Below are 18,584 nucleotides of genomic sequence, written 5' to 3' on the forward strand. Positions count from 1 at the left end.
TCCAACCAGTCTAGGGGTCGGAGTCCTCGTCTTCTGGACTCCTCTGTCGCATGGAAGAAAGTGTCTGCACAGGCAGCGGTTATACAGCAGGCAGTTCCGGTTGCTGGAATTAGCTGCAGCAGTCTTCTTGTCTTCTTCCTCATAAGATTCAACTGCAGTTGTCGACTTTTCTTCAGTTTCCAGATCCAGGCCCTTATTCCATGAACCCAGCCAACCAGCACACATGTGACATTCAAACTTTGGGGGGGTGGCTATCCTAGTTAGCACTTGTTCCAGGCAGGCATGCCAGAAGACAAAGGGCTGCAGAGTTTCAGACTCCTCCTTCATTTCCTGTCTTCACAGACACTCTGGAGCCTTGGCAGGCTTCACAAAGGATTCCAGCTGAATCCAAAAATTCAAACCAGGTCATCCGCCACCCAGGACGGCATAAGAAGGACCAAGAAAGGACAAACAGACGAAAAATGGTGAAAAAAGAATACAGCCACAATTCTATATGAATGGTGACCCATAATGTGCTTTACCGCGGCTGGGTTGACAGCCTACGAGCAAATATCACACGTCGGTAGAACATGTCCACTGCCACCGGCCATAATGGTATGCCTGTCACTGTAACAAAAATGTTACCGGAGCAGTGAGAAGGGGGATTCACTGGATCCTCTCAGCGCTCCACATATGGTGGGGTGTGTTGATCTCACAATATAAAATATAGAGGGGATACACATATCTCTCTATCCTTGAGAATATGTGTTCTGCAAGGTAAGTAAAGGACTATAACAGAAATGTTACAGAACCAGTGAGAATGGAGATACCATGTAACCCCTCGGCTCTCCACATAAGGTGGGGTGTGCTGATCTCAAAATTGGGATTGTAGAATGGATAAAAAGTATCCTTCTACCCTTGGGAACATTAGTTCATACAAGGAACCCAAGGGAAAATAAAAAGGGAAGCCGCAGGGGCTTTCCAGCAATACTGCCCAGAGAGTGCTGCAATAATCAAATGTACATGCCCAGAAAGGTATAGGGATGTCTGGAGAGTCGCAAAAATGGCTTCCACGGAAAGAGGAAAATAAAGGTTGAGTGTGGAAAAGGGTTCCCCCTCACTCAGGAACATAGAAAAATAATCCACAAATCCTGTCGAAAGTGCTAGGGGTCTCGCAGGTGAGGGACATTTGGCATACATATAAAGATCTAACCTAACACAGGGTATTTTGGGATAAAATAATGAATGGCAAAGTATGATCAAGTGAGAAAGAAGGGCCTCGCTGAGGGCTGCATTTGTCCCGTTTCCAGCCATCACGTGTGGATAAGGCAAAGAGTGTAAATGAAGCAAAAAAAGCAACTTACAATGAAAGAATCCATAAGGCCAGTTCCAGCTACCATGAACTATTCATCATTCTTAGGGAAGTAGAAATGCCCACCATCTCCCCCCTCCCAATGCCCAAAGACAACACATGGTGCATTAATGTACAAAATGCATTGCTCGACAAACTGACTCTGCTCCAGAAAAAGATTGCCACAAAAAAAAGCTTTTATCAAAACCCCTACAAAGAGAGTTCTCCATACCCCTCCTGCCCACTTGACCTTTAACTTCAAACCTCTGCAGGAAGCCCAAACCTTAAAAATTATCAGAGGCCTAAAACCTTTGATATGCTAAGGCGACATCTGCCCGCATCGGTGGTCAAAAACTGTGGCGAACCACTGACCCTTTTCATAACAGCTCTAATAAACGCCTCCTTCACCTCGAACACGGTGCCAACTAACTTAAAAGATGCCTGGGTCCTCCCCTTACTAAAAAAAAAACACTTGACCCAGACACACCTATTATCGCCCCATCACCACCCTCCCCTTTCTACTAACAATATTGGACAGGGCAGCATACACCCAAATGCAGACATTTCTGGAAGTAAATGACCTCCTAGGCCTACGACAGTCTGGCTTTAGACCAGGCCACGACACAGAAACAGCCCTTGTAGACCTAATAAACTAGATGGACGAAGTCAAAGTTGAGGGCAAGGCATCCCTGTTAGTCCTGCTAGACCTGTTAGCAGCTTTTGACCTCTTAGACCATCAAATTATTTTCTGACATCTAACCTCAGCAGTTCGTTTCTCAGACCATGCCACCTCCTGGATCGCGTCCTTCTTATCCAACAGAAGTTCCAGAGTCTTCTCAGACATAGCTCCAGCCCTCCAAGACCCTTCTCCTGTGGCATCCCGCAAGGCTCCTGTAGCTCTCCCTCGCTTTATAATATATACATATAGCCTCTATTTGACAGCTTAGACTGCTTTGGCATTTCCTGCATGAACTACGCAGACAATACGCAAATACTCCTACCCCTCACAGGCAACTACACTCTTGACTCCATTGCACTCCACTCCATCTACCTAACAATCAAAGTCTGGATGGCCGCTAACTCACTTTGCTTCAAAGATAAAAAAAATGGAAATACAAATCACCTTAACAAACTCGACCGCAAATACAAGTCGTTCACCATTGACGGCTTCACCATACCATACCAATCTCAAGCTCTGTGAAAATCTTAGGCGTGTAGCTTGACTCCACCCTGCCCTTAAACGGGCAGGTCAATGGCATTGCATCAGCCCACACTACAAAGATGATCAATGCATGTTAGACCCTTGCTTTCTGCAGAGAAGCTGCCTGACCATCGCCCGGCCCTCATAGGGTCTAGGCTTGACTACGGCAACGCCTTCTTTTCAGGCACATCTACCCGGAACCTCAATGAAATTACAAGTTATCCAAAAGAATGCTCTCAAGGGAGCCTTTAAAATCCTCAGACAGCAACATATATCTGCAGCCAGAAAAGAAGTGCACTGGCTTCCCATTAGGTAAAGGATCATCTCCAAGTCTCTAGCCATCACGCACAACTGCCCTGCCAACACTGCACCTAGGTACTTATTCCATAAGGCTAACTCCATCAGACCTGTCCGGTCCTTATGTATGAACAAACCTGTCACACCTAGATTCAGAAGGAAAAGATCAGGGGGTATGCGTATTCGGTCGCCTCAGATAATTGGAATGCCCTCCCACCCCACCCCAGAGGTGGACAGTCATACTGGGTATTCCGCAAGAACCTAAAAACGTTACTGTTTGCACCGGAAGTATCCGCTCCGAGGCTTACTACCTAAAACCATTGAACCTTCACCTGTATACGAATGTTGATCTTACTGTATGCACTGTCTGAAATGCCTGTATATTATCTGCACCGATGTAATTAGTGCCGTGTTGCCTGAGGGTTTGACATGCTGCTATAAATGTTTAAATAAATAAAAATGTACTAAAACGTTCTAAACAATTATCAAGTTCGTTTGGCAACACTGACTGCAGCATGCTGGGAAAGCAATGAATCGCCAGAAGATGAGATGTTGGCACGCAGGAATAACCTTCAGTCCGACAACCTACCTGCCGGACCATGCAAATAGTTGAAAGCTCTGATGGGTGTAGATATTCTCCATGCACCAAGGGGCAGCAGAATGCAAACTCTGCAAGGAAGGGAGTTGAGAAAAGAGGTCCTGCCCTTATCTGCATAGGGGGGGGATAGTTTTCACCTCTCAAGTCTGCTACAGAACTGACCGTAGAGCGGGAGGAGCACTAAAGTTGGGGAAGGGGCAAGATCAGTGGAACCTGTAAGGGACCGGGATAAAGAGCTAGCTTGCATTCATGAGAGGGAACACGTGGCACTGCAAGAGTGAGCGCGTCAGAGGGGGAGGTGACCGCCGGACAACTGGGAGGGGCTAACCTACGATTATGGGAGGGAAATTAACACACACTGATTGAAGAGGTCAATGTCCTGTTTAGGGGCTATATGCTGCTACTAATGGTGAGCAAAAGGGAGATGCTGGAACAAAGTGTTAAGGTGGAGAGAAAGCCGAGGAGTCAAAGGTTTAAGACCGCCAGTGAAAAGGGAAACACATACAGATGAAGAACTACTTTGTCCATTTTGTTGAGATTATTTTCGTTTACTTTATTATTATCCAATTAGTAATTGAAATGGTTTCAAACTAAGGAGCAATAGCTAGACGAGTTGCACAATAGGCAGTTTTTATAAACGCTGCGGATTCATCATGGGTAACGCACATATGTGGGTCAATAACCTGGCATAAATTGATACAGGGGGATTATAACATGAGGAAATAATCAGTATGCGCTAAACCACATTATCCACACCAAAAAACACAAATGTACTCTTTGATGCACATCGGTTCCTTTTGTCTTGATGAACTCTTATGAAAATGCATAGGTTAACAGATTGGCAGACGCTTTCCCCGATTTATGCTGCAAGTGAAAGCACATATAGCTGGAAAGAAGTAGTAAGTTGAGACTACTTTTATGACTAGTGATCATTTCATTATAGCAAAGCAACTAATAGAAAAATAATGTAGCTATGCAACATAAATTATAAGATAGTCACATACTCTACGAGTCTATTGAATAGTGGTCGGAAAAGCTACATTATATGGTTTTATAATTTTACAATAGAAATATAAAAGTTTAGCAAACAAAAGAAAGACCTTTTGATTTAATTAGCAAATGCAGTGCAGTGTTTTCTTTTCCTTCTAACCCTGTCCTGAGTCCTTGTTGGATTTTTCTTCTCAAATGTTGTTATTTTGCACTTCCTTATATACCATTGGTATGGTCTGAAGGCGCTGGTAGGTTGAACGCCCTTGGGAACCGAAGTTCAGATCAGTAGAGAGTCAGTAGAGAGAGTAGAGGGAGTCAAAGAGGTGCGTGTGAACACTGGATATATGTGCAGCTCGTGCAGTATTCGTGTGATAGCTGCTTCTTAGCGATAGGTGTGGTGGTTGAGAGATCAGGAGAATGTGTTCGTTCTGGCAGGATTTATCCTGAACGGATGTGGCTTCGTTAGGCCTGAGGAGAACGCCTGGCTGGGGGGTGTGAAACCAGCAGTGATGTGGAGTAAGCGGCAGATTTTGGTATGAGAACAGTTATACCGAATGGTGTCATAGTATCTCTGCGTTCTAGTTGAGTGGTGATGTCAAGGAGAGTAAGCGTGGTGGTGTGATATGATGGGTTATATGCTCTTTCGAACATTCTCTGCATTCCAGATTGTACTATATACGCTCCAGATACGTTGTTTATTTTCTAAATCCACACATAGGTTATTGGGTACACTTCTAAATGCAACTTTTCTCAGAGAGGATATTGGGCACAACTTCTAAATGCAACTTTTCTCAGAGAGGCTATTGGGCACAACTTCTAAATGCAACTTTTCTCAGAGAGGCTATTGGGCACAACTTCTAAAAATACACATTGGCTATTTGGCTACACTTCTAAATGCAACTTTCACATGTTTAGGACAGAGTTTCCAAATGCAAATATACTGCATGAGTAATGAATGTACATGTTTTGTTGAGTGGTAGGGTAGTATGGCCTGAAGTAGTTGCTTCTGGCCCTGCCCTTGCCACACTTACTTGTTGTTGGCTTCTTGCTTCTCCTGCGGATACCTGCAGATACGATCTGGAGCCGTCTACCGTATGAGCCGTCCTTTGCCTCGGGTCCTTAGCCGCAGGGGCTGCACGGGCAGAGGGCTGCCCTGGGATGGTCGGTAATGGTCTGGATTAGATAGTGCGAGGGCCAATCAGGGATGGGGGTGGGAGGGCGACGGCGGATCAGGAAGGGGAGGCAGGGAAACGCTGGTCAACGCGGGGCCTGGGGCTCCAAGAAAACAGTAAAACCCACGGAAATGGGGTTGCGGGGGGCTGGCGCACTCACCTTCTCCTCAGATGGGAAAGGGGAGCAGGTGCACCGAACGGGTCGCTAGACCCAGGCAGCCACTTGCCAGCAGCCAATCAGGGGTGGGGGGCGGGCTGGGAGGCGGGAGGGTGATGGATGACCTCAAGGGGAGGCAGGGAAACACTGGGCAACGCGGGGCATGGGGCTCCAAGAAACACTAAAACCCACGGAAATGGGGTTGCGGGGGGCTGGCACACTCACCTGCTCCTCAAATGGGAAAAAATCACGATTACTTAGTTGTACATGTACGTATAGTGTCTGGCTTGCAGCCATACTAGCCTTCCACATACCAAGTAAGAGACACACATCCTTTAATCTAGCACACAAAGTTTCAAGGCAAGTCAGCTCATTTTTATTCTGAGCAAGTGTGTTAACCCTGGCCCTCACGAGCTGTCACACCTAGCTAAAACAAATGCTGATGAGCTGTTCATCCCTCCGGCTACCAATGGTGATCCCCGTTGATAGCCTCTGTACAGCTATGATGGCTCACGCACCGTGTCCATGCGTTGAATGGACACTGACACAAGTCTAAATACTCCTCCAAGCTGCAGCAGCCACACACTCCAGCCATCGTTCTATGTTCTTTCATAGTTACTGGCACTCATCTTTCATTCACACAATCACTAAAGAACTGATTCAGATGATAAAGGTCTGTACCCAATGACAACACCCCTTGCAAAACTGGGCAGAGTATGTGTTTTAACACCTATTCATAAAACAACACTACAAACAAAAACTACAAACGAAATGGCAAACCAGTGCAAAAAAAGTCCTTGATGAACCAAGTCTTTAACTCTTTTGGGACTTTTTCAGTTAAAATATTGTCAGATTACTGCGCACGCTTTTTGTTTGTGATTAACCATAGGATTTATAACTAGTCTGCGGAGTGCTTGTTTTCAAATACAAGATTCTGGTTTTTTCCCCAATAGCAAGAAAACCTCAACTCCTAGCAGCTACTAATATTTGCATTGTTGTAAAAGGGATCCCCCTTAATTTTACATATGGAGACTAGAATGTGAGGCGCCTTGTTTTGCGAACAACCCGTTTGATTTATCTGAACTGAAAAAACCCACATTTTTGACACCAAAATTCAACACACTTGCCCTCTTCTCGATTTTCATGCAGACTGCCGCATAACAGTTCCCAAAAACCAAACGTCTGTGAAATTCATCTAAGACCACCATGTGATATCCATGCTGACCGGAAAGCACCCCCAAGCTCAGCGAACAGTGTTAACTGAACTGAAGCTGCCAACGGCACATCACTGCTCTCTTGCACTTATCCTGCTCATTCCCACTAACTCATCCGCCACCCCCTTTCCTTTTCAGTTCCACCAGGGGACCACTCCAGTGGTGATAGTGCGCGGTACAAATATCCTTTAACATGCCAATTTACACTCTCGAGCTGACTGGCACATGTATTGTACTTGTCATTTGTATAGTGCCAATTTTACCATTATTACAGTCTCATTGCGCTGTTAGTGGGAACGCCCTAGGAGGACCAAAGTCCAGAGCGTTGGAGGTCCTGGAGCACGATTATGATGCATGTATGCATTTGTCCGACAAAGGCTTAGCAGGGCTTGCCAGGCTCCGGTAGACAAGCACCTCATGTGGATCGGTGCAGAGAAGACTAGGGTGCTGTCAGTGCTAGAGAATCGTTATGTGTTCAGTGTGCCCGAAATTATTGTAGGACTGTGCTGCATTCTGCTGTCACAGGTGTTGAGGCATATTCAGGTGTAAGTAGGTGGAGACTTTGTAAACAGCACAAGCACATTGTTTGTTGTAGTCCTTGCTGTATACTGCTGTGTGTGGTTAGCCATGCCTGCGGCCATTGGAGTGGTGAATTATACGTACCTTGCTGCCACTGGCGGCCCTTTGATATTAGGATACCCGCTTTGGTATTTTGGCTTTTTGTGGCTGTGATAAAATAGTTATCAGCAGCAATAGTCTATGCTAAAACTAATTGCCACATGCGCACAGGTTGTGCTTCAAGATCCGTCTAGGTGGGTCGGGTGTACGATTGCGTTGGTGGTGGGTTTGGTTCTATCACACCACTGTGCTTCTAGTACTATTGTCGTGATTTGGTGACACACCTACATTTGAGAGTCAACAGTACATGGTGAAATGCCCAGAATTGGGATACCTGATCAGTGGGAGAAAACGCCTATATTTGAGAGTCAACAGTACAAGAGAAATGCCTACATTTGAGACAACCGCAGCAAATGAGAATTAATTACTAGCAGTCTAACATGGGTGCACTAAGTTATGTAAGGTAATAAGAGTGGTAGGGCTTTACTGGAATACAGTAATTGCTGCACTCCCCGCCCAGATCACACTTGCCTCATCAGTCACAGCAGGCTTCACAGGCAAACACGGACTGGTGCTTCTTCTATGGGAGCTGCCCTTTACCTTGGGGTCCTTAGCCAATGGGGCTACACGAGCAATAGAGTTTCCCTTGACGGTGTGTCTGAGGCAGCGCAGGTGGGAACAAACACTGGCAACAAGGAAACCGCCTCGGGAGGCTTGGGCACGGGAATACACACCAGAAAGTGTGCAAAGCTAACAAAACAATTTGAAACATACATATATACAATTTACAGGGTTGCAGACCCACGCACTGTACCTGGGTGATCTGGGGGACCTAAAGAAGTTCAGCCCAGGTTTTGAGAGGAAGGGACCATCTCAGATGGTAACAACGAACCGAGACTCAATCAAAGGCGGCGGGAGGCGGGATCAAACACTAGCAACAAGGAAACCAGTGGCGGGAGGCTGGGGCACGGCAATGCACACCAGAAAGTGCAAAGAGCTAACAACAAAACCCGTTTTAAACATATATATATTTTTATTTTTTACAGGGAATATATTCAAATCGCTGCATTCTTGCCTAGTACTGTGAGAACTCTTTATGTGGAATATATACATTGGATGGGTTTAGTTCTGTCTGGCAAATCAAATTCTTTGTCCTATACAATGATGCATTTTAAGTCTTGAAATTACAGTAGTGGCTGTGTAATGGAAGTGGTCTTGTATAGCGCCCGTCTGCGTGTAGCTCTGTAAGAAAAAAGGGTGAGAGATTCATTAGTAAGACCGTGAGAGAGGCAGATGCGAAAACTGTGAATGCAGGTCGAAAATGCCTGGTTCCGGAGTGTCAATCTGCTTTCTATGGGTGTTTTGGAGAAACTTGCAAGTATGTTATCCACATGGAAGAGGCCAAGATCTGATAAACTACTTCGCTTTGGGTCTGATTAGCCGCTGATGTGGGAGAGTGTGATAGGGCTGGAGAGGAGCTTAGTTGTGGCTTGGTTAGTGCTGATGGGCTAATGACTAGGCCTGTGGGTGGGTGTGTGGGTGTAGTGTAAGGTGATAGGCCACCTTTGGGAGAGTCAGTTAGTGGGGGAAAGGAGCCGTAGGCCTGACAAGGCAAAATAACTCTGTACCCCATGGCCATTTGCAGACTGGTCTAGCTCCCAATGCCATATCTATTTTGGTCTCCCTCTCTCTCTCTGTCTGTCTGTGTGTGTCTCGCTCTCTCGCTCGCTCTCTCTCTCCTGATCCACGGGCAAGATGTTTGTCAGACATTGGTCTGTGCAGGGGCCAGAATCCCTTCTCATTCTGTACACAGGTCTACCCTACTGCCTCTCTCATGTCCCAAACGCTTTTCACAAATCCCAAAATTAAATCTGTGCTCTAGTGTGCTAGATGCAATTACCAATAAAATATCTCAGACCAAATAACCGGACAGACTCAAAGGAGATGGTAAAATACTGCTCTATTCTCAAAGAATTAAAGCAGGGCGAATAAACACTCATCAATTCGATTCATGCAAGATCACAATATCTTTTTGATTATATTCATCTTATATAATTCTAGATGCGTCCTCTATGATGTCATCCTATGTGACAATCCACAAAACCTATCGAGGGGTGGGATTGGATTAAGGGAACATGGCTACAAATAGAAAATATGCATCTTAGTCCTTCATTGGTGGTCTCTTATCTGTGAGACACACCCTGAGCTACTTCTACACACGTGGTGTAAGGCACTCGTCATAGCAGAGAATGTGGCAGCAGAATAATACTTTGCAACATTGTAGGAAAAAGTGCATGGCAGGCTATTCTAATTGGTTGGCAACCCAAACCCAACCTTGGGCGTTCGGCTTGCTAGCTGCAAGTACCTAGAAACGAAACCCAAGTGGTTGGAGGGACGTCCGTTCTTCCCTTGTTTCCCAATTAGTCTACCCTCTCATCAGTAGGCCTCATGCCAGTGTCTTCAGTTCGAAGACTGGCCTTGCCAGTCTGCACTGTCTTGGAATGTTCGAGGGAGTGTAGGTACACCATTATCTTAGCTGCAGACTTAATGAATTGCCTGTGTTTATGAGCTCTTTGTCACGGACCCACCGGGCTGAGGCCACCAACAGCACATCACTGCTCTCTTGCACTCTTCCTGCTTCCTCCCACTAACTCAACCTCCCTTCCTCTTTCAGAGCCGCCAGAGTGCCAAGGGACCACTACGGTGGTGATAGTGCGCAGTACAAATGTCCTTTAACATTAACATTAACGTGTTACAAGACCAAGAAATTGTTCATATCGACGGTGCATTTAATACCATTTGATTCAATTATACTGGGCGCAGTTGCTCCTCTTGGTCTTTAGAAACTTGCTCACTCTATCCCATATTAACTTGATGACCTTTTAATTGTCCAATATTTGGCATCCATACATTTTCTTGTTCCTCCTAATCTTTAGGAAATATGTCTTCGTACATGGTCTGCTTGTTAAACTCCCTTTGTGCTCTTCCTTCATCTCTCGAAATAGCATCCTTGGTTCAAAACCAATGTACTCCTTTATTTCCCAAGGAAAACAGCTCCTTCTTCATCCTTCCACGTTAAAATCCTTGGCTCGTAATTTTACATAGCTGGGTTGATTGACATGAGCGGTCATCCATCTTCTTCTAATGGTCGTCTTAAATGTTGAATATATACCTCTTATAAGCAAGATTCTATGTATTCTTTATACCTTGCCTTTCAGCGTATTTACAGTTATTGACCAGTGAGTCACTTCATTCTTCTTTGTGTTTGTACGTACTACATCATGGAGTACATGTTTCTCTTAGTGCTTCAGTTACATCGTCATTCTCATATCGTTTGCGCATTTCCTTTATCTTCTTTAGGATATTCTTTTGCTGTCATTAGACTTTGTGTAATGTACATCCATGTAGTGCACCATTTTATCCAAGGCTACATTCTGGCAACGGACATTCCTCTTGGTATCTTTCTTCCACTGTTTCAATGTGAGAGTGCGTTCTGAATGGTTGTTTAAGTGCATATCGTCTTTCATATACTCAGCGAGGTATAGGAATATTGCAGGGGTTTATACACACATTCCCAATTGTGGCTCTTCCGTCTGTCATTCCAATACGACGGAGATGAGGGGGCGGTGACTATGGGGAATGGGGGGGGCACCTGCTCCTCAGCATATCCACCATCCCCTGCCACCAACAGCTACAACTCACCCACTAGGTTTTGATGTGGCATCGGGCCTAGGCTGATACCCAGCAGGGGATTCTTCATAATGAAACTAGCAGAAAAGTTGGAAGGTGTGGTTTGGATTCCACAAAGAATGTGCAGTATGTTGTATAAACCACCTCATAGGGCAATACCAGCAAGCAATCGGTCTGTCACCAAGTGTAAGTGCGAGGGTTGTGGAGTCGGCAAATGGGCGAGGGATAAGAGATTTAGATCCTAACAGTCAGATCATAGCTGAATTAAATGCACCAGTAAAACTATTGGTCAATGTGGCCGCTGCTCAAGCTACAGGTCGCTCTTTCGAATCTGAAAAGTGATATATTTTATTTGTATCGCGCTCATACACAAGTGTTTCAGAGTGCGACGAGGAAAGGGAGGACAAAACAACGAGCTTACTAGGCCCAGTGACATTGAAAAAACGCACGTGCAGGGGAGGGGAGGAGGCAGAAAGTGCAAGGGGGAGAGGGGAGAAGTGGAAAGTGCTGAGCAAGGGATAACACAACAACTGGTAGTGCAGCCAGCAAGGTGGTAAGTGCAGGGTTTAAAGCGCAGACAAAGGGTGTCTGATAAGTGCAGGTAAGGGGAATGTAGGGTTACAGATACAGACCCAAGTGCAAGGGTTTCCAGGAGGCAGTGCGGGTGTTTGGCAGGGTGGGCAGGGACCTGGGCCCGAAATCAGAGAGTAACCAGGTGCATGGTGCTGAAGCACACAGGTCAGCAGGAGAGAGGAAGAGCGAGGGCAGAAGCAAATAGAAAGGTCTTGAGGTGCTTCTGGAACCGGGGATGGTTTGTCTCAAGTTTGAGTGGCAGGGAGGTTGTTCCAGCAGAGGAAAGAGATGTACCCCCAACTCATTGCTTGGAGAAGCGACTGACCCTGAGGGAGTTTGAGGAGCGATGAGCTTGATTTGGAAGGTATTTATGGAGGGAGAGTTGAAGGTATTTTGGACCCAAGCCCCAGAAAGCCTTTTGGACCATGAAACGTGTCGTGAATTTAATTCTCGCAGCCACTGGGAGCCAATGAAGAGATTTCAGGGCTGGAGAGATACGATCCCAGGGCTTGAGGCCAAGGACAAGTCTTGCAGTGCTGTTCTGGAGTTGCAAAGGGCGGAAAGTAGAAGCAGGCAGATTTAGAAAGAGGCTGTTGCAGTAGTCCAGCCTAGAGAGAACCAGAGCTCTAGAGGCAGTAAGCTTCTGGGGGGAAAGAGAGGAAAGGAGGTGCAGTTGGTAGTTTGACCTCTTGGAGACGTCAGAGATGTGAGGAGAAAAGGAGAGTGTGGAGTCGAAGATGACCCTGAGGTTCTTAGCCTCGCAGGTGGGAGCAGGAAGATGGCAAAGGGAGCGATGGGGAGGCTGCAGGTGTGCCGAAGAGGAGAATCTCCGTCTTACTGGCATTAAGCCAGAGATCATTGGCGGTACACCACTCCTGTATAGCGGATGGTCATAGATGAGAGGAGAGGAAGTGGAGGAGGGGAGCCTGAAAACGAGCTGAGTCATCCGCATATCACTGAAAGTTGGAGCAGAGAGCGGCAATGCGGTGGGCAAGTGGGGCCAGGTATTGGTTGAACAGCCTGGGAGAAAGGTTGGACCCCTGGGGAACACCAGAGGTAGAGAGTGAGTTGAAGGAATGGAAGGATCCAAGTTGGACCTGGTAGGGTTGATCAGAGAGGAAAGAGGTCAGCCATGCCAGGGCCTGATCGGTGATACCCAGGTTATCGCGAAGATGGTTGAGCAGGATGGCATGATTGACCGGGTCGAAGGCAGAAGAGAGATTGTGTAGGATGAGGACAGAAGGGATGTTGGAGTCAAGATTGGAGAGCTGGTCTTCACGGATGGTCACAAGAGCAGTTTCTCTGCTTCTGTCGGCTCTAAAGCCAGACTGATGGTCATGGAGACAGACATCAGAATCGGTGTGAAGATTAAGCTGTGAGATGTCCAGCTTTTTCAGGAGTCTGCCCAAGAAAGGAGTGATAGAGATCGGGCAATAGTTAGACGGACATGAGGGTTCGGTTCTGGGTTTCTTGAGAAGAGGGTGCATAAGAGAGTGCTTCAGAGGGGAGGGTAAGGCTAAAGAGGCAAAGGAGGGGTTGCAGAAGTCGGCCAGAGCATGAGCAAGGGTTTCAATATGCTCCTTGATGGTTTTAGACAAACTGGGAAGAACCTGTTTTGATGATACTTTCATAGATCTGACTTGTCTAGAAACCTCGTGAGGGGAGAACAGACAAAATAAATAGAAAGAAGGAGTGGGGGCGGCTGCATGAGGGCCCGAGTTAGCAGATAGAGAATGGGGAAGAGGAGGAGAGGACGAGAGGGTGGACAAGATGTCCCGGGTTTTTGAGATAAAATGAGAAGCAAGGGCCGTGCAAAGGGCCTGGGAAGCGACTAGAGAGATAAAGACTCTAGCAAGGTTGGCCAGCTCCTTGCAGATTTTAAAGAGTTCGGCCGAGTCATTAGATGCCGCAAAAATGCAGGCTTGGATGTGGGCTCACTTCTTAGTTTGGACAAGAAGCCGGTATTGCCTTTGGAGCAGGTGGCAGGCCAGTTTGTCAGAGGATGCACAAGAAGCCCACCATTTCCTCGCAGCCACCCTACACTTGTGTTTAAGTGTAGCTAGGTCGGAGTTGTACCAAGAGTTGCATTTGGCTTTGGGCTGCTTCAAGCAGATCCTCATGACAGGGGCACGAGCATCCAGAGTGTCAGAGATAGAAGAGTAGAGCATGGAAAGGGCTGCGTCGGGATATGAGTCAGCCAGAGGAGGAGGAGGAGGAGGAGGAGGAGGAGGAGGAGGAGAGGGAGAGAAAGTGGCGTTGAAAGCCTCAACTGACACGTTTCATGGGTCGGATGACCGAGAAGGTAGGTGGCAGTGATGGAGTTGGCTTGGCCTGAGGAGTGGAGAGGGAGCGATGGGAGGAAAGGAGGAAGAGATCACTCCAGGAGAGAGGAGTGGTCAGAGGGGTGGAGAGGAGGAGGTCAGAGATGATCACAACATCCAGCGTGTGCCCTGCAGAGTGAGTCTGGTCCGAGGGGAGAATAGAAAGAGAATCGCAGAGGTCCCAAGAGTCCAGAGGAGGAACAGGGAGTATCCAGATGGATATTGAGGTCACCAAGAAGGAGGAGTTGAGTGGTTGAGGCCAGGAGGGAGGAGGAGAGGTCTGCCCACTCAGATAGGAAGTAGGTGATCTGACCAGGTGGCTGATAGATGGTAGCCACGCTAAGAGTGGCCAGGAGAGAGAGAGCCTGCGGACAAGGCAATCGAAAGAGGAGTAGGTCTGCATAGGAATTACAGAGGCAGGAATCCACTCCAGGAAGATCAGGACTACACCACATCCGGACCCGGTGGATCTGGGTGCGGAGAGGATCTTGTAGTCATCGGGGTAGGAGAGTGTCAAAGCTCGTGACACAGCTGGCCGTGAACCATGTCTCAGTGAGGCAGAGGACATCGAGGTCAAGTTCTTCCAGGAGGCAGCGGAGCGGCAACCTTTCCTTCAAAGGCAATAAAAGAAGTCTTATTACAGGGCAATAGCAATGACTGATTCTGGCTACATTGTGGCAAGAGTGTGAAAGTAAGCATAACATATTCAAAGTTGACTATGTTTTCAGTCATTCCTCGAAGCCAGGCCCATGCTCACTAATTCCCCCCCAGTCCCTCCCAAAAAAATGCAATCTCATTCATTAAACGATGGGCCACACACCGGTCCAGTGTCTAATATGCGTTTATAGTGCGCCTCTCCCGCCGCGCATACTCTCGGAAGAGCTGAGCTGCCATTCTGGTCTTTGTAGTTTCTAGTTGCTGTTTGTGCCACGTTGAGCTTCGCTTTGGAGTAGCTGTAGCCGTACACTGCTATAACATGGCGGGGCAGGCCGTCGCAAAGAGCTCTGCGGCGCATTGTTTTGTAAATGACAGGCCGCGAGCTGCAGAAGCTTTGCGCGATCACTCGGCCAGCAGGGGGCGCGTTAGAACCTGAAACCCAGGGCCTGATTTGGAAGCTGTGGGGGAACGGGGTGCGTGTGTGCATTTATTTCTCGTTGTTTCACCTCTGTACTATATTTTCATAATGTGCCAGGGTTCGAACATAATATTACCGTGTTTAGTAATTCCCCCATTCGATGCTAAGGCATTCAGCATGGAACAGAAACGTGGACGGCAAGACATTCACTGCTTGGAAACCCATTGACGCGTAATTTGCATTTTCTTCTTCCCACTACAGGATGGAATCAACGGAAAAATGTGAAGCAGTGATTGCTCACTTCAACGGCAAGTTCATTAAAACCCCACCGGGAATCTCTGGTATGTTGCATGCATCCAATCACTCTACAACGTATAGGCAGTTAATGAACGCGACACCGCTTGCACCCTGCTCACCCTTTGCTGCTTGCGTTTCTTCACCTCCGCCATGTTAAATGTTCACTTGGACTAATGCATTATGAATGACCTTGCTGTCGCTAATAAGCGTGAGGGTGAGGTGTATTAACAATGGCACGGGTTGTCCAAAATGACTGGCACAACATACCTTGTTTATTTTAAACATAGGAAACGTATTTGTATTTATTTTGGAGTTAATGTTGCCAGTCACCTTTCATAAAGGTGTATACTTAATTTTGCTAATTTTGGCTAATGTCTGAAGTCTGTTAAAAGCAAACTCCATTTTCGGCCTATATATACCACCATGCTTAGTCGCATTTTAAAAGTAAAAATGGAATGCCTTGTCATGAAAATCTGTCAGATTAAAATGTTGCAATTTTCACGTACAATTTTTGAATAGGCACCTCATTTTAAAACGGTTGAGGGTTAAGTATTTGTGAAAACTACGGGTTTATGCATGTCTAACCCACAAGTGCATGTCTTGTTTGACTTCTGGATAATAGGAGCCAAAGGCATTGATTTGTTGCAAATCTAGGGAATGAGGAGCGTACCGTAGACTAGGTCCAGCGAGCAGTGTGGTAAAGTGAGAGGCTATCGAGGCGCTTTCGTTAGATCATGTAATTGGCACGAGTGGGCTTTGTGTTTAAATCAAACTCGACAGCTCATGGGACAGTGTTGCTCTTCACTAGATTTGTTACTGTCCATCTATTTTGCTATTTCCTGTACGTAGCAAGGAGGGGGACTTGGTGAGTTGGGTGCAGTTTGGGGGGCAGTGGGAAGGGTACTGGTGAAAATGGCGCTAGAACAAGGCCAGTTCTATTGCTCAAATGGCAAAGGCCTCTTGGTGCTGGGGAGGGACTACATGCGTTTAGATTGAGGAAGCCTTGGGTAGCAAACCACTTGGCGTATTGTATGGTTTGTTCTGGTCTGATACTTTGACTATTAAAATTGAGTATAGGACGTGACTCTAAATATTTTGACTGTGTTTGTGGGAAAGTGATGGAATGTTGAAAGTGTAAATTGGGGAGGCGGGGAGAGGGATGTCTGATGGCATTGCAGAGTCCAGTCTGCTTTGCAGATCCCTTTGGAAAGGAGGAGAAACAGTAGGCACAGGTCAGTTCTGCTTTGGAACCAACTGGTGCCCTCTGACCGACGACACCTCTCCCCTTGGCATGGCCTTGTGGCTGTGGCATTGAAAGTAAACTGATATGTTCCACTCTGTGGGCCAGGCCATACACAGTGGCAATTCTGTTTTAAGTTAAAAGAAATTTGATTAAATGATGTCAAACTTGGATCACAAATACGTGAATGGTAATACAGCGAAGATCTGTAAGTTTGAAATTCATTCAAATATTTAAACTTAACTGATTAGGGTGCACCCCAACTTAGTGTTTCACAGGTGGACGTTCTGGATGTATTTTAATTAGCCTCGGGATGTGATGCGTATAGCAGAGTTCAGCTTTGGTAAAGATGGCCAGTTTACTGAAGATCTCCTGATTGCCTTCCCCGGTTTCCTGGGCAGTGGAGAATGGATGCGCAGCAGGGAACTCCCTGTGGCTAGGGATATCATGTTCTGTACTGTGGCACTGCCAGGTCTAAAGGCGATTCATCCCTTCCTCAAGTCCTTGCTGAGCCTCAGAGTTTTCAAAATACATGTGCTCTACCCGCATGTAATCATGGCGAGGTCAATGTTTCAACATCTGATGGTTCTCTTGATATTTTATCATGAACTGTAAGATGGACCTGCTCTTCTGTGCATTAATGCCACTTGACTCCCCAATGCATCAGGTCTGGACTAGGTCCAAGCCATCCGCTAATGGGAGCAAATGTGTGTTCCCACTACACCTAGGGACCACGTTGTTTTAGTCTTCCTTATGTTGGTTGTGTTGGCACCAAAATTCTGTTAGTCGAAAGTTGTATTCTTGTGTACCACCCTCCAGGATCCCTCTCTACACTTGCTGGACTGCTGGCAGATGTGGTATTATAAATGATATGTGGTGGCAGCTATAATTCACTACCACCGGAGCCACAGTGATTGGTGCATTTACATGGACACTTAGCAGGTGTTTCATAGCAACAGGCTATCGCCTCTAAAATGTATCTTTTATGTTCAATTTATTCCTATGCATTAAACAACAATGCATTCAATCTTTGTTGTAAGAAGTGTTGAACACGGTAGAATTCATGTATTCTGCCTTTGTTGGCACTTCAGTTCGGTATCTCCTTGCTCTTGACAATGCTTCTTGCCGATTTAAAGAATAGCTAATGTATTGGCAACTGGGGTGTTTCAGAGGCCACATGATATGATATATTTTATTTCTATCGCGCTCATACACCAGTGTTTCAGAGCGCGACGAGGCAAAGGGAGGGGAACCGAGGAGAACAAAAACCATGCTCTTACTAGGCCCAGTGACATTAAGAATGCGCAAGTGCATGGGAAAGGGAAAAGGAGGAAAGTGCATGGGAGAGGTGGAAAATGTGAAACAGAGGAGAGAACAGAATAAAGAAAATAAGATAAATAAATAAATAAATAAATAAATATAGGCGGTAGTGCAGCCAGCAAGTGGCTACGGGTCTATGGCTACATGTTGCTCCTCCTTTTCAACTTGCAGTTTCGCATTTGCTTTATGCTAACAAAGGGAACACATGGATCTATGTACCATCCGTAACTCTTGTCCGCTAGCTAATTATGAGATTTTAATTGTAGGGCTTTCTAAAGCTTATGTCTTCTTCAATGCAAAGAGCAATGCAATGTAACTAGGTCTTTTAAAGTGCAGCTACTGTCCTTTCTTAGGCTGCTTCTTGGTACTGGAGTTGGAAGCTGGTCAATCTTATTTTTCCCAATGGGGTTGTTCCAGGTGGCATCGATTTCTCCTGTGCTCTGATCACGGATAGATATTTTTAAAAAATTATATATTTTTACAGCTACAGT

The 18,584-nt window shown here is 46.3% G+C and overlaps 1 protein-coding gene across 7 annotated transcripts in view; it reads left to right on the forward strand.

Annotated features, from left to right (window-relative positions):
• Positions 1-18,584, forward strand: part of RBMS1 (RNA binding motif single stranded interacting protein 1) — an 834,814-nt gene that overhangs the window by 733,742 nt on the left and 82,488 nt on the right. For all 7 annotated transcript variants that reach the window (XM_069616341.1, XM_069616342.1, XM_069616344.1 and 4 more), the window contains exon 6: positions 15,498-15,577. In XM_069616341.1, coding sequence (XP_069472442.1) covers positions 15,498-15,577 — 80 coding nt within the window. The remainder of the gene's footprint in view (positions 1-15,497; positions 15,578-18,584) is intronic.

The sequence above is a fragment of the Ambystoma mexicanum genome, chromosome 9, assembly GCF_040938575.1.
Source record: "Ambystoma mexicanum isolate Mex_15411 chromosome 9, UKY_AmexF1_1, whole genome shotgun sequence".
NCBI classification, from domain to species: Eukaryota; Metazoa; Chordata; class Amphibia; order Caudata; family Ambystomatidae; genus Ambystoma; species Ambystoma mexicanum.